The 15,072-nt window shown below is 38.3% G+C and overlaps 4 protein-coding genes across 4 annotated transcripts in view; 3 read left to right on the forward strand and 1 right to left on the reverse strand.

Annotated features, from left to right (window-relative positions):
- Nucleotides 1-15: 15 nt before the first annotated feature.
- On the forward strand, nucleotides 16-5,660 carry LOC126868508 (uncharacterized). Its single transcript, XM_050624021.1, has 6 exons — nucleotides 16-2,113; nucleotides 2,182-2,588; nucleotides 2,660-2,759; nucleotides 2,816-2,917; nucleotides 3,267-3,428; nucleotides 5,250-5,660. The coding sequence occupies exons 1-6, from the start codon at nucleotides 1,820-1,822 to the stop codon at nucleotides 5,316-5,318; spliced, it is 1,134 nt and encodes a 377-aa protein (XP_050479978.1). The 5' UTR covers nucleotides 16-1,819; the 3' UTR covers nucleotides 5,319-5,660.
- A 58-nt stretch (nucleotides 5,661-5,718) lies between these two features.
- Nucleotides 5,719-7,931, reverse strand: LOC126868501 (uncharacterized). The gene is made up of 2 exons (XM_050624012.1): nucleotides 6,676-7,931; nucleotides 5,719-5,813 (listed from the first exon to the last, which is right to left on the reverse strand). Exon 1 carries the CDS (start codon nucleotides 7,776-7,778, stop codon nucleotides 6,759-6,761), a length of 1,020 nt encoding a protein of 339 aa, XP_050479969.1. The 5' UTR covers nucleotides 7,779-7,931; the 3' UTR covers nucleotides 5,719-5,813; nucleotides 6,676-6,758.
- A 1,679-nt stretch (nucleotides 7,932-9,610) lies between these two features.
- LOC126868353 (uncharacterized) lies at nucleotides 9,611-12,525 on the forward strand (the record flags this gene model as incomplete). The annotated part of the gene is made up of 2 exons (XM_050623687.1): nucleotides 9,611-9,832; nucleotides 12,349-12,525. Coding segments are annotated over 2 exons (399 nt in total), but the record flags the coding sequence as incomplete, so codon positions are not given.
- Nucleotides 12,526-12,565: 40 nt separating this feature from the next.
- LOC126868507 (uncharacterized) overlaps nucleotides 12,566-15,072 on the forward strand; it is a 4,112-nt gene continuing 1,605 nt past the window's right edge. The window contains exons 1-3 of the mRNA XM_050624020.1: nucleotides 12,566-14,506; nucleotides 14,575-14,981; nucleotides 15,054-15,072. The exon at nucleotides 15,054-15,072 is cut by the window's right edge and continues 81 nt beyond it. Coding sequence (XP_050479977.1) covers nucleotides 14,213-14,506; nucleotides 14,575-14,981; nucleotides 15,054-15,072 — 720 coding nt within the window. The 5' untranslated portion in view covers nucleotides 12,566-14,212. The remainder of the gene's footprint in view (nucleotides 14,507-14,574; nucleotides 14,982-15,053) is intronic.

Genomic DNA, 15,072 nt, shown 5'->3' on the forward strand with positions numbered 1-15,072 from the left:
AAAACTTTAATTACACGTAGTTTTTTCGAGATGCGATGCGGGTTACTGTCCGAAAGTTTGCGATCACGTATTAGATGAGAAAGAATTTACACTTTCTATTGGAAGATTACGCAGCTAAATGTAGATGATCGTTTGAGATTACGAATCTGTAAATAAAATCAATTTTATCAAAATTAACGTGTCACGCGTATGTAGTTTTCTTGTTAGCGAATAGATGATTTAATATTAAAAAGAAAAATCCACCTTTGACTTGTCCAATATCCTATTATCTATAGTTTGATTGACTAATGAAACAGAAATAGGAATAAAACTAATCATGTCTGAATGAATAATACACCGGAATGTCGTATGTTTTCCATCTTTTCGTCATTAAGAACTTTCATCGATAGAAAAAGGAGTAGTTGTTATTAAACCGTTCCAGATGATCTTCTTGATCTTGAAATGTCATTGATTTCTCCCTCGGTGTTCGTTCTCTCCTGCATTATTCGTTACCGTCGTTGACCAAAGGCTCCGTAAAATCTGCCTATTTTTAAAATTAATCATTCGATTATAAAATGTTATCATTCTGGAACTATAACGGACACTAAATGTCATGTTAAACAGTGTATAAAATTCGTTGCACCTACACGAACCATCTTGACTCAGTGTACTGCGTTATTGTAATGGACAGTGTGAACTTGCGAGCAATACTCTTCAGAGCAACAACAATTTGTGTCTCGAAACATTTTCGCATGTTAGAGACGATCCATTTTTGACGAAGGATCGGGTAGTTTAGTGCTATTTAACTTTGGAACAATTTACGATGGATCGGTTCTTACCGTTAGACTGCGTCTGTCTGAAAAATTTGGCTCAGCAATGCATCGCCCCTGCTATTTCCTATCAAAAATCCAAGTCCATATCGGACGATTCTCCGATATACCACTGTATCACCTTGAGACAAATGGTTTCATCTTCGCGGTACGCAATCACGGCGACAACACTTTTTCTACAATATTAACGAACAACGAACTCTTCGTAGTTGGTTCCGATTGTTCACCTCGAACTTGCACTTAGAACACAGTTTACGTATTTTATCTCTACATGTATGTATATCGCTGTTTCAATCTTTTCATAAATTTTTGCGATTCTTACGTGCATTTAGTTCTACTCGGTTTCATTATAGTCAGTTTCACAATAGGCCTTTCAAATATAAGATTAATATAAATAAGACTAAACGTCTAGATAAACTCGAAATATCCGTATGTCTGACACATAAATGACGGTGTAAGGGAGTATGGCAGTCTTGGAAGAAACACGGATCGCTAAAAATCCTATAAATTATTACGTTCTCTATCTCTTCAGCTATTTCATAAGTATCGCCTTTTGTAAGCGGCGCGAGTAAGCTCTCCTATAACTAACTGAATATATAACTTATCGCATCCAGAAATATGTGATTTCCTACCAGTTCCAGGCCGTTTTATTACACGTCATATTCACAAACGCTAACTCTGTTGCGTGAGATCGCCTCCCTCTGCACCTGTTTGACCCTTACCGCAACCGGCCTCCATGTATAATGCAAACAATAATTGTCATCGTTGAATCAACCAGCAGTGCAAGAAACCAGCAGCGAAATCAACAACCTGTCCGCAAGTGTAACGCCACATATGATTTATTAAATTGCTCGTGTGTACAAGATAAAATTTCATACGGATTCAAACGTCCACAAACGGCCAGTTGTCTTCGACGCGACGTAGCAATGTTTTGAACTGAACGAATATTCTTCTGTTGAACTTTATTAAACTCTATTTCGTTCGTACAAAGTACGCAGTCTCCTGAAATCATGTCGAAACGAATGACGCCGGAGAAAGTGATCGACATCATTTGGTTTAGCGTAGCTTTGACTTTCTGTTGGCCGCTTCCTATCAATAGCAGCGGAACGCGAATTCTGGTTCACAAAATTTTGCAGATCAGTAGCGTTATTAGCGCTTGCATGCTTCTTCTGCCTTTGCTATATTCGATTTATCTGCACCTAGACGATATAATCATTGTTTCCGAATGCATCTGCCTATTTTTAGGTGTGAGTCAAGCTATAGTTCAGTCTATTATCTGCTTGATCAATCACGATTCTCTGCAAGTAAGTTTTTATTCGCTTCTACCTTACGTTTGATTGGAAAAGATACGCGCTTTAACAACGGGTTACAGCACGTAGTCGAGGAAATGATAATCTGCGTTAAACAAGCGCGAGAATACGAAAGGGAAATTTTTTCCAAGCATATCGCGCGATGCAGCGTCTTTTATGCAAGTTCTATTATGTGCATATACCTGGCTGCGACTGCTTTTTCGATAGGACCTGCAATCTTGCCGCTATCCTTCCCAAGCGAAGCGGAATACCCATTTCGCGTTAATTATACGCCAGTGTACGTTATCATATACATGCAGCAGTCTATCCTCAGCTATCAATGCGTTGCACATATATGCCTAAGCATGTTTGGATCGCTTCTATTTTGGTTCACCGCCGCGAGATTCCAGTGTTTGGCCATGGAATTAAAAAGGACTGCAGACGTTCGTACGCTGATCGTTTGCGTTGAGAAACAATTACATTTGAGAAGGTAAGAGTGAGGTTTTACGACGCGTGGACGAAACGGAGCGTTCATGTTTATCGCGAGTTCTTTTTTTCTAGATACGCAAAAGAAGTGGTGGATAATTTTCGTTTCATAGTGCTTTACGCTATAGGAGTAAGCACGTCTGCTCTAACTTTATGTGGTATTATATTGCTCGTGGTAAGTGAAGCTTGTAATATTTTGTACGACGAATTCACTAAATAGCTTACGTCTAGGATGTACCGCCAATGGTGAAAATACAGTTCGTAACTGTATGCCTCACTGTACTTACGGAGATTTATGTATACGCGTGGTCAGCCGATTACATGAAAGATATGGTAAATCAGGTTCTATTGTTTAGGTGTAAGGAAAGAGGTAGTGACCATTTTTATTGATGAAACTCTGATTATATTTATGAAACGTTTCGATGTGCAAAAAGATATTTAACAAGCGAATATTGCTTTCATAATTGCTAGCGATTGACGATGCAGGCGTTAAAAAGGTAAAAGAACAACGATGTATTGTAAATTATAACTGCTTGTTGTTGCTGCGACGAGATGCTGTATGTGATTTCAGAAATAATTGCCTGTTTCGTTTTGTTTCTCTCATTTCATATTACTACCTCTTTCCGTGTATAATCTGTAAGTTATGTTTCTTTAAATACCACTAATCCTTCCTATGCCTTAGAGCATAAATGTCTCACGGAGTGCATACGACATAATATGGTACAAGCAGAAGTTAGAAATGCAAAAAAATCTATTGACTATGCTGGAATGTCAGGAACCAATAACTCTCTCTGTGAGTTGCATAATACCAGAGCTTTCTTTGCGTTACTTCTGTTCGGTAAGGACCAAATATCGATTGGAAGGAATTGCAGCAATTTCAAACTAGCTCCATTTTGTACATATTATTAGTTACACATACGTATTATTCCAATTTATAAAAGAAAAAAAAAAAGAAAGGGAAAAATGATTTTCTACTTAGTAGCAAGTCATATAAATTACCCATTATAAATAACGGATATCATAGATTATAAAATTATAAATCCATATCATAAAATAACATAAAGCAACGTATAACTTTATAATGTACTACTGGAACTAAACACCCAGACATATTTGACAAATTAAAGTTATAATATCTGCTAAACTGATAGTTTTTCGACATAAATAGATTGTTACCTTTTCGTAGGGAATGCCAAAATGGTTCGATTAATGTATGACAAAATGTATGGTTTTATCTAAAGAAATTAAGTTGTTCTTGCACCCTACTCGACCTACAAAAATATTTTTCCACCATACGATGTCTCGCTTTAAACCAGACAACGGTTGTTAAAACATTTTGTTGGTAACTTCAATCCCTCGCGCAGTACCGTGCCATTTTCACTTAAACAAAATACAAGCAAGTGTACATACTATATACATATACACAAGCAGCATCCCAAAAATACAGCTATCTCTGTATTTTCTTCTTGTAACTATCCAAATCGAGTAAGGTATGCCTTAAAATTGAGAAAAAAATGAAACTGACGTGCAAATAAAAAGAGAAAGGAGCGAATGCACGTAAAAGTGAAAAATAATCCTTTTTTCAATATATAAATTTCAACCTTTTGCGGTCAATGTAGAGTCGGTGTCGTTTGTAACGCAAACAATTTACACAAATTTTCAGTTACACGATAATCTATTTAATGCCGTGAAATATTCTTAGAAGTTGTCGAATATTGCTAAAGGTTCTTAAGACGACTGATTCTGAAGTACAGAATGATAATTGAAACACCAGTTTATCCACACATTTAGGGACAACACGCATTGTCGATCAATTGCTGACGACTATTGGAGTCGTTGAAGTATACGAGCGCGTACGCACTTGGTCTTGGTAACCAGCGAGTCTTTGACGATCACGGAAACACGAGCAACGCACAGGCGGTCGGTAGGTCAGGGTGACTAATATTAGACTGATATTTTGTAAAGGATTATTTTTCTCTACCTAGTGGTGTCTCTTCCTTTCTCTCTTTTTTCACTTCTTTTTTCTTGTTCTCTTTTCTTTTCTTTTTATTTAACGTCTTTTTGTTTCTTAGCTTTATTTTCGTAAAGATATTTTTGTAAAGATTACCTTCCGAAAAAAAAACTATTAGGGGACCACCAGAGAAACGTACTCTACCGGGAAAGATATATCACTCTTTTCTTTTGCGTCCTTTCTACCTGCTTAGGGGTGAATTTTTTAAAAACCGTTGAAACACTTTTACAGATTTTTAAATGGCATCTGTGTGTTAGAGAGGAATGTTGTAAGTGAAAAAGTACAGTCCTATAACCGACATCTGTTGAGTAAGGCGAAATTTTGAATTACGCCTCATTCGACCTAGGAGATATCGAAGAGTCCGTAAAAACACATTTCACCTCGTTCCATTCCCTTAGGACATGATCTTGAAACAATCGCTTTTTAGTGAGTGGTTTGTACTGTGGAAGAAGCATATCCTCCAGATTTCATGTTTCTATATTGAGGAATTTAGGGTGTACATTGAAGAATTAGACAGAACATTGTGCATGTGCGTGTGTATAGGTCTTTCTCTTAATCAAATTGTCATAAAACGAAGATATAGCTGCAATCTCTTTAATTGTTACGAATGAATTAATTAAGAATAACATTATGATTAATAAGTTGATAATATTTCAGTATCTGTCCAATACTTTCTCCATCTTCACCACTTTACGTATCGTGATCGAAGATAATGCAGAATAAATGCGAATAAAAGAATATGGACATTGTTTTAATTGTATATTATGGAACGATGCTTTTATTGTGATTAGTCGTGATTAAAATCCCAATTGCAAACTAAGCTCTGTAACCACCAAATTATTATAGGAAACAAGTTTATATCAAGCTATAATTTTTTTTTTTAATATAATGCTACAATAAGATACGTTGTTGGAATATATTTCTGGCTCTTGCAACAGCTGCGTCATTTGTAATTACCCGTTTTATGATAATTATTCTGTCAACCAATAGCTTTTCTTTTGTCTGTAGTACCAGATTAGTTCATAGGCCCGTGCGTATTTTTATTTATAGAGAGGTGGGTGGGTGGGTGGGTTGGTTGGTTGGTTGGGGGGGGGGGGGGGGGGGGGAGAAGAAGAAACCAAGATTTTGTTCAATCTACGATGTATTTGCCACTGTATACACTTTCTGGTTCTCTTAATTTGTGGTTCTTATTTCATGTTCGTAAATATGCGCCCAAACCTGCAGACAGACAAGATACTTTTGTCACTAATACAATATAATATAATATGAGTCGTTCCTACAATCGAATCCTTCCTTTACTTAGATAATCTTTTATTATTATTATTGTTGTTGTTGTTGTTGATAATAGATATTAAGAAAAGACATAATCATCGATGAAAAAATCGATCGAAAGTGTAAAATAAACTTTACACAAGAATTTGTTGCGATGCTTTGTTTTCAAGAAAAATAACTTTGTACACTCGATAAATGCAAATGCGCTTAACTAAAGTTTAGTTTCATATCTTTCCGTATAGTATTATTTCTATTCAACGTTGTGTGCACAAGTATTATCAAGGTTGAAGGAATAATGCTTAAAAGAGGTTTCTGTTGACAGTCGAAAGATGAAAAACAATGAAGAATTCACTGAGGATGGAATGTGGTAACTTTATTTTTGTAAAAAAGTTGCATGTTTACCCGGTGCGGATAGCATTTGCGATACGTATCGTATTTTGATGTATAAATGGGCATGAAAACTAAACGCATCGGCGGGATTAATAAAACTACTAAACTCTGAAATAATGGTACACCGGAATCGTCGTGTGTAACGTGCTTGGTCGAATCAAATTTTCCATCTTTTTGTCATTAAGAACTCTCTACTCATTGATAGAAAAAACACAAAGCAGATATCAAACTGATTTGATAACTGCATTAGCGACGGATTGTAACAATGATTTGTATACGAGACAAATGTAATTTATTTTCCATTATACATTTACGAGGAATATGGTTGATAAAATTATGATTTTGATTTGAAAAGTTTGATACAAAAAGGATGTATTCTAATAGAGCGGAACGATGTTATACAGATAATTTTACGTGCATTTATTGTTGAAACGTTTGTCAACGTTATTGTTGAAAATTGTAAAATCAAATCCATCGCGTCGTGAAAATTTGTCTTCTAATTTATTTTCGTGGTTCATTGTAATGATGCGGCGAATTGGAGGGGCTGATATTTTTAGTGTAATTTAATAATACACTAGGCCAAACCACTTCGTTATCACCTACAACTGGTTGTTGTTTAACCGTTCTGTATGATCTTCTCGTTCTTCGAACGTCAAGAAACTTCTTGGTTCCTTCCTCGGGCTGCGTTTCCTTCGCGTTGTTTTCATCTTGGTCCACGCAGCCTAATTGCGTTCGATTGTTCAAGTTCGTTTTCACGACGGTTTCTTCGTTCTGAATGTAATTATTATTCGTTTGCTCCTCGTTCTCAAAAATTGTCAAACCGTTTTCATTATTTAGCTGATTGGTAACTGTCACGGTGATGTCATCTTCGTCTAAATCGAGCTTCGACAAATCCACGTTGAACCATGCGACAGAGTCAAGTTGCCTGTTGGCATCCTGATGAGAATTTCTTGTAGAATCCAAGGCATTTTCTTTATCGTGATTGGCGAACGCATCTTCGAATAGCTGACTGGCGATAAATCCTGATACTGTATCAACGTGCCATTCGACCAGCTCCTCGCTGCTAACAGAAATCCCATCTTCTTCTCCGTTCGTGGTAACATTAACCTGTTTCTTGTCATTTTTAATGTCGCCAATCGTCTTGAAGTAAATACTATGGTCGTATCTATAGGTTTCCAGGCAAGAGCTGTCCAAATTGCTGTTTGATTGGTAATTGAGAGTTGCGCAGCAATCGATCTTGGTTTCCTCCGGCCGAGATTTTCGTCGTGACTTTTTCAAGCTATGAAAACGCGGACTCCAGGAGCAATCGTCGATGATCAGCTTGTTGGAGGAAATACTCCAGCGTGGTTCCTGTCCTCCTTGCATAGTCATGCGACCTCTTGATAGTCTTTGTGATCTCAACCGGTTGTAACCTCTTGCGTACGCAGCCCATCGCTCGATTCGTTGAAAAATATACTCGGTTTCTTCGTTCCACCATTCCGACAGACCCTTTTGAATCGTTACACTAACATCCTCGGACATTATCACAGTTGCGGAGCACTTGAAACGATGGTAATCGCACGTATTACGCGCGACCGTCTTTATTAAAGGCGGCAACCAAATGTCGTACGACGAACGATGGATAACGAACGATAAATTTAGGTAAGAAGATAGGAAACGATTGGATTTTTGAAGAGACAACGGTTTGATTTATAGGGTACCTTCGAAGCACTAGAAATACCGAAGCCATCGAAGAGCTGTCATAATCCATGACCGTGACTTCGTACAAAGTTACGTGAAATTTTGTTTCTCGCTTTGTTGCCTGTGTGGTTTATACGAATTCCGCCCATACTGTGGTCACAAGCTCCGTAGTAAGCGAAAAGATGTATGTATCTGTAAAGTTAATCGCGCCAACTGTCTTAGATAACAAGCATCGATGGATTAACGTGGAGGTGATTCGTATAATAATTTTTATGATACGACTATTCGCTGAATTTCAGGCGTGAATAAAATTTGTTATACCTATAATAGTATTTAAAAGCTGCTATTGCCAACATTTTACATCGAATTTAAAAGTATCGCTATGTAAAAGTGAATAGAAGTTAAACAAACATTTTCTCTTATACGTAGGTGATTAGTCGCGTTGTTGCGTAGTATATCTGATCTGATTAAGTGAATTAAATCATGTCAATATCGTGAATAATAAATAGTTTTTCGAATACATTGTTCAAATTCGATAAAATAATTATAGTAAATAGGTAAAACTTGGTACCGTTATCGAAAGCAGTGTTCGTGCCTTCTTACACGCATATTCTAACATGAGAAACGATCGCGTATGTAAACGATTTCACAAGGTAAGTGCTTTTAATATCACTTTGCATGTAATATCGGCAGTGACAATATTTCACGAAAAGGTGTCGTCCATATACGTGTAAAGACATACATCGCTTGGTTCAAGTCCTCGTGAATCTTGATATCGTTAACATTTATTTAATTACGATAATCCAATAGGACAGAATGGAAAAATGAAAAAATGGAAAATTGAAAACTCTTACGGATCTATAAATATTTACCGGAGGTACTCAATTAACAATACCGTAAAGCAAGTTGAATCATCGACTCGCAATTCATCCACTCAGTTATCAAGGGAAACGGATCTTCTTATGAATTGGTCAGCTACACTCAAAAGCACACGCATATATCTTTTTATTTGCACGCAATCGTGTTTCGTATCTTCGCATTCCTATACTATATTCTTATATACCTTCGCTTGAAAATGATTGAAAATTCAATAAAACGAAAATTGTTGTACGTTATGCGGAAACTCGTTGAAAGCGGCAAACGTAATATACAGCGTTATTCACAATTTCATTTAGTTACTAAGTTCCAGTTAAGGGGCTAGATGAAACGACCTACACTGTTCAAAAGAGAGAACAGTCAAGATAGTAAAACGGTAATACGATTATTCCAACTGCCAATCTTCGGATACTGTCGTGGAATATTAAACGTTCGACACAGGAGATGTGGCCGTTCTACGCGGCCAAGAAAATTCTTTATCAAACCAAAGCTACGTGAATTAAAATTCAAATAGCCCCTCAACGTTGCCCCGGGATACCGGGAATGATGGAGCGGCTGTTGTATAAAAAACCACGTGCAAACTCTTCTGCCGATTTTCGGACCCCTATATCGTACAGGTGAACAATAGCTAACCTCGGCCCATCTTTTCTTGCGGTAACGTGAATCGTTAATCCTGTGTGCTTGCGCCCAATAATATAATTTTGTTACGTGACAGTCGTTCGGAATATTAATGGTATTTAATCGTTACGTATCATAGTAATTTTGATCGAACATTTTAATCGATCGAACTCTAACATTTTCTAAACATAAATATAACTTTTGCTCCAATTTGCATGATGCCGGTCATTTGGTTATTTTATGCCAAATGTGAAACAGCCGCCGAACTTGCTACAAGGGTGGGTATAAAGCTTACTCAATTCGTTATACGTTTGATTAAAAACATTATATATGTCGGGTTAACACTGGGAGTAGGATTGTGGGCGCCAAATGAATCTTCGCGGGAATTAGCCATTGATGCGGTACAATACAGGTGTAGCTTATTACAATAATGGGGTTGTTACAGTCTTGACAATTAATCACGGCGATTAGGCACTCGCGACGCTAGTGACAATGGTCTCAGGTTCGATAACGAATCCGCGGTTAACGGGATGATAGATGTACGTTCTCACAGAATCTAAGTCTGTTGATAGACAAAACGTTCATCCCTTGACCGCGGCTACGTTTGACGACTGATTGTCGCCTCGAGCCCAAGCTCATTATCATAAATCTCGAACAATTACAATCGGACTGGATGACTACAATTGTTTAATTACAGCTATGGTAGATTCTAGATTACAATGTTATGGGATTTTCTCAAAATTCCAAAGCCGCGCGTCTGTCAGGACGGAGATTACCTTTTGCTTCATTTTTTCATGTCTATCCGTCCAAGTTATGTTTTTATTACCGGAAGTAAGTGCATACAAGGGTTTCATTATCTGTGAGAATTTAGGGGCGAATTTTCGGAAGTAAGAGCCTAAACCTATGAATTGCCTGAGCTGTGTGACGGTCGTTGGCGCATTAAAGAACTTAAGGCGTGTATTTTACTTGGGTTGGGGCGAACTCCGTCATGAATTACATATCCCAAATAGAGTACCGATGTCTTTAGAAAAGAACATTTTGAAAAGTTAAAAGAGAATCCTTTTACGAGGGTATCTAATACGGTGTTCAATCTTTCTAAGACTTGATCTATCGAGTCGGCAATAATTAGGACGTCATCCAAGTAAACAACAACGTATGAATACGCGAGGTCGCCTAAGGCATTGAGAATGGCCCTCTGAGACCGTATTTTTTTTTAACGCTCGAAAATCTACACAGTCTATCTGAGCCGTCCTTTTTCTTTACGAGTAACATAGGGCTCGCGAATGGTGAACTACTAGGCCTTATGATTTTCGCTCTAATTAGTTCGCTGATTCTCTCTCGCACTATTCTTCGCTCTTCCTCGCTAAGTCTATAAGGACTTCTTTGTACGGTGATGTTGGGATCAATTAATCGAATTTCTAACTGGCCCGTATTTACACGAGTACGCGGGAAACCCGTAATAAATGACTGTTTAAAATTTTAGAGAATAGAAATGAATCGGCTTTTATCATTACCAAATACCTCAGAGTCTACTTCATTAAGATCGATCTCATTTTCGACGGTTTTATTGCAAGCATTAACTATCTCCGTTTTGCAAATATCGAGGCTATTGTGCGTAATATTTACATCGAATCCTTGGCTTAAAATTTCGCAATCAATCATAATATCATACTTTAAATAACTATCGACAAGGACGTGAAAAGTTGTCTCCAATGTAAAACCGCTAATACGTACAACAGACAAAATCTGAGACGTACTTTTAACTCAAGTATTCCCGATTCCTCGCATTACTACTATATCGACTACGGATTCTTTAATTAATGAGCATTCGACTCCAGAATCGAAGTAAAATGGGAACGACTCACCCAGATGACTTAGACTACCCGTTGGAGACTCCACCATGCAGGAGTTCGTTCTTGGAGACGGGTTTTCTGCCTTGCAGTAGCGGACAATCAGGTGCAATATCGCTCTCCGCACGGCACTTGAAGCAAATCACCTGGGACGGTGTAGCTGACCGGCTTCCTTTCCGGCGTCGTGCATTCCTCTGCTTTTCGCTCCGCATCCTCTTGCGGCACTCCGTCGCTTTATGCCCGCGGATCCCACAGTGGTAGCACTATCGGTGGTTAGAAAAAGATGCTAGCCGCCCTCGAGGGAAAGTTGCTAGTGGGAGACGTCGTTCGTTGAAAAATAGGTCTCCCCTATGTTCCCGTAGTTGGGATACAGACTGTTTGTCTGTTTGAAGGATTTTAGTTAACTAAATCTTAAAATTTATAACGGGCCCTCGGGCTAGCTGAACATGTACTACGGAGACGCATCGACGTCTGGCAATCATCTTACTCAAAGAATAGGGTCTGCGTGTGGCGCGCCACGGGACAGAAACCGTTGGAATGTTTACTGTCGCGTGCCGCCACAAATATTTCTTTTAAGCAGAGCTATAGAATTACTTTGCTCATGTATCAAAATCACTTTTTTGCTCATGTATGTAATATCGTGATATAGTATATTTACAAAGAATGGACAATAGAGATGTTAATCGGACAGAAAAAGACGATTGTTGTTCAACCTGAACTATTCACACCAAATGTACAGAAAACAGCGCAACTAAATAACTAGATAGCGACTCGACTTTTACCAAAACGCAATCAACACTCTCTCGGCAACGCCACTCGCAAAACTCTGTCCTCGCTCAACTCGCACTTCGCTTTTTTAAACACACTCTGTTTTTCGAATGACTCATCGTTCCTTTGTCTTTTTCTTAGCCCCACCACGCACATGCTCCGCAACCGCTCGTAGTCAAAGTCACGTAGGCCTTTTTTTGCGTAACCTATTCGACCGAAAGACCGACGATACATCGTTGGGCCTGTCGGTGCTTCGACTTTCTCGCGACATTGTTTATAGTTCGCCCGATATCTCTTAGTCCTTTGTTCCACGATACTACATGTATAATATAGAAAATCTGCTTGTTGACCATGATGATTTCGTAGATTTCGTAAGTAAACGACAACAGTTTGACGATTATGGTCATATGAAATTGGAGAAAAGGGAACAATTCGAAGATTATGGTTATATGCGATTTGGCAAGAGGCACGGTTAACTATCGATGATACTAATACTTTTGAGATGATAATTCCAATCGTGTGGCGTCGTTCCACTATCATCGTCGCGATACTAGATGAAATATATTTTACATTACAAATACGCATTCTGTTATTCTGCCCTTTCTCCTCCCTTCTTTTTCTCATTGAGTTAATTGGGGGAAAAAGGACACAATGAGTCAACATGTAATATTATAATAACAAGCATAATTACGTTTTAATGTTCTAATAATTACGTTCCTCTTCTCGTGTGTTAATTATTTATCATGAGACAATGATGAAATGATGACAATGATTTTAGTTAAAAAAATAATTTAATACCGTCATCGTCGATGAAAGTCTCCGTAACATCTATCTACTTTTATCCTTCAAAATGATTCGATACACATTTTAATTGTGGATAATATACCGTTATTATTCTGAAAGTATAACGTACCTTAACTGCTCTTACACTAAATGCGGTATAAAGATCGTTTCATTATTTCACGAATCATTTCGCTTTAGTGTGGAGATGTCTTATCGTCAGGGAGAAATTTATTGCGAGAAATGTTCACCAGAGCAATCATAATTTGTCCCTCAAATCACTTTTGCATGTTAGCTAGCGACGATCCATTTTTAACGTAGGACCGGTTACCTTAGCGCCGTTCAATTTCCAAACAATTTGTCGTTGGACTGCGTGTGGTTCCTGGTAAGAGGACTGTGACGAACGAATGACGCGGCACACACCTCAGCCATTTGCAATTGTATGAGCATTTGAACAATTTGGCCCAGCAGTGCACCGCCCCTGCTATTTCCTATCAAAAATCCAAGTCCTTGCCGGACGATTCTCCGATATATCACTATATCGCCTTGAGACAAAAAAATTTTAACTTTGCGCTACGCAATCACAGCGATGGATCTTCTTGTCAAATGTCAATGAATAATAAGTTTTTCACTGTTAGATTCAATCTTTCCCCTTGAATTTCGACGTAAAAATCATTTACATATCTTGTCTTTCACATATACGTATGTACATCGCTGTTCTCATCTTTTCATAAATCTCTGCTCACAATAGTCCTTTCAAGTTCAAACATAAGACTAAACGTCTAGATAAACTCGAAATATCCGTATGCCTGATACATAAATAACGGCATAAGAGAGTCTGTCAGTCTTGGAAGAAACGCGTATCGTTAAAGATCCTATAAATTATCACGTTCTATACCTCTCCAGTTATTTCAGAAGTATCGCCTTCTGTAAGTGGCGCGAGTAAGCTCTCCTATAACTAACTGAATATCTAACTTATCGCAACCAGAAGTATGTGATTTCCTACCTGTTCCAGACCGTTTTATTACACGTCATATCCACGAACGCTAACTCTGTTGCGTGAGATCGCCTCCTACTGCACCTGTTTGCCCCTTACCGCAACCGGCCTCCATGTATAATGCAAACAATAATTGTCATCGTTGAATCAACCAGCAATGCAAAAAACCAGCAGCGAAATCAACAACCTTGTCTGCGAGTGTAACGCCGAATATGATTTATTAAATTGTTCGTGTGTACAAGATAATTTCATACGGATTCAAACGTCCGCAAACGGCCAGTTGTGTTCGACGCGATATAGCAATGTTTTGTACTGAACGAATATCCTTCTGTTGAATTTTATTAAACTCTATTTCGTTCGTACAAGGTACGCAGTTCCTTGAAATTATGCCGAAAAGAATAACGCCGGAGAAAGTGATCGACATCGTTTGGTTTAGCGTAGCTTTGACTTTCTGTTGGCCGCCTCCTATCAATAGCAGCGGAACGCGAACTCTGGTTCACAAAATTTTGCAGATGAGTGGCGTTATTAACGCTTGCATGCTGCTCCCGCCGCTGCTATATTCGATTTATCTGCATCTAGACGATATAATCATTGTTTCTGAATGTATCTGTCTGTTTATGGTTATAAGTCAAATTGTGGTTCAGACTGTTATATGTTTCATCAATCACGATTCCCTGCAAGTAAGTTTTTATTCACTTCCACCTTACGTTTGATTGAAAAAGATACGCGCTTTAACAACGGGTTACAGCACGTAGTCGAGGAAATGACAGTCTGCGTTAAACAAGCGCGAGAATACGAAATGGAAATTTTTTCCAAGCATATCGCGCGATGCAGCGTCTTTTATGCAAGTTCTATGGTATGTATTTACTTGACCGCGACTGCCTTTTCGATAGGACCTGCAGCCTTGCCGCTATCCTTCCCAAGCGAAGCGGAATATCCATTTCGCGTTAATTATACGTCAGTATACGTTATCATCTACACGCAACAGTCTATCCTCAGCTATCAAAGCGCAGCACATATATGCTTAAGCATGTTTGGATCGCTTCTGCTTTGGTTCACCGCCGCGAGATTCCAGTGTTTGGCCATGGAATTAAAAAAGACGTCAGACGTTCGTACGCTGATCGTTTGCGTTGAGAAACAATTATATTTGAGAAGGTAAGAGTGAGATTTTACAACGCGTGGACGAAACGGAGCGTTCATGTTTATCGCGAGTTCTTTTTTTTCTAGATACGCAAAAGAAGTGGTG

This window comes from Bombus huntii, chromosome 8 (assembly GCF_024542735.1).
Source record: "Bombus huntii isolate Logan2020A chromosome 8, iyBomHunt1.1, whole genome shotgun sequence".
NCBI classification, from domain to species: domain Eukaryota; kingdom Metazoa; phylum Arthropoda; class Insecta; order Hymenoptera; family Apidae; genus Bombus; species Bombus huntii.

Excerpts from the sequence above, each read along its gene's own strand:
- LOC126868501 (XM_050624012.1), bottom strand. The coding sequence starts at position 7,778 with ATGTCCGAGGATGTTAGTGTAACGATTCAAAAGGGTCTGTCGGAATGG.
- LOC126868508 (XM_050624021.1), top strand. The coding sequence starts at position 1,820 with ATGTCGAAACGAATGACGCCGGAGAAAGTGATCGACATCATTTGGTTT. Across the intron at positions 2,114-2,181 it reads TCAATCACGATTCTCTGCAA|CACGTAGTCGAGGAAATGAT; the intron begins GTAAGTTTTTAT and ends AACGGGTTACAG. Across the intron at positions 2,918-3,266 it reads CCGATTACATGAAAGATATG|AGCATAAATGTCTCACGGAG; the intron begins GTAAATCAGGTT and ends CCTATGCCTTAG.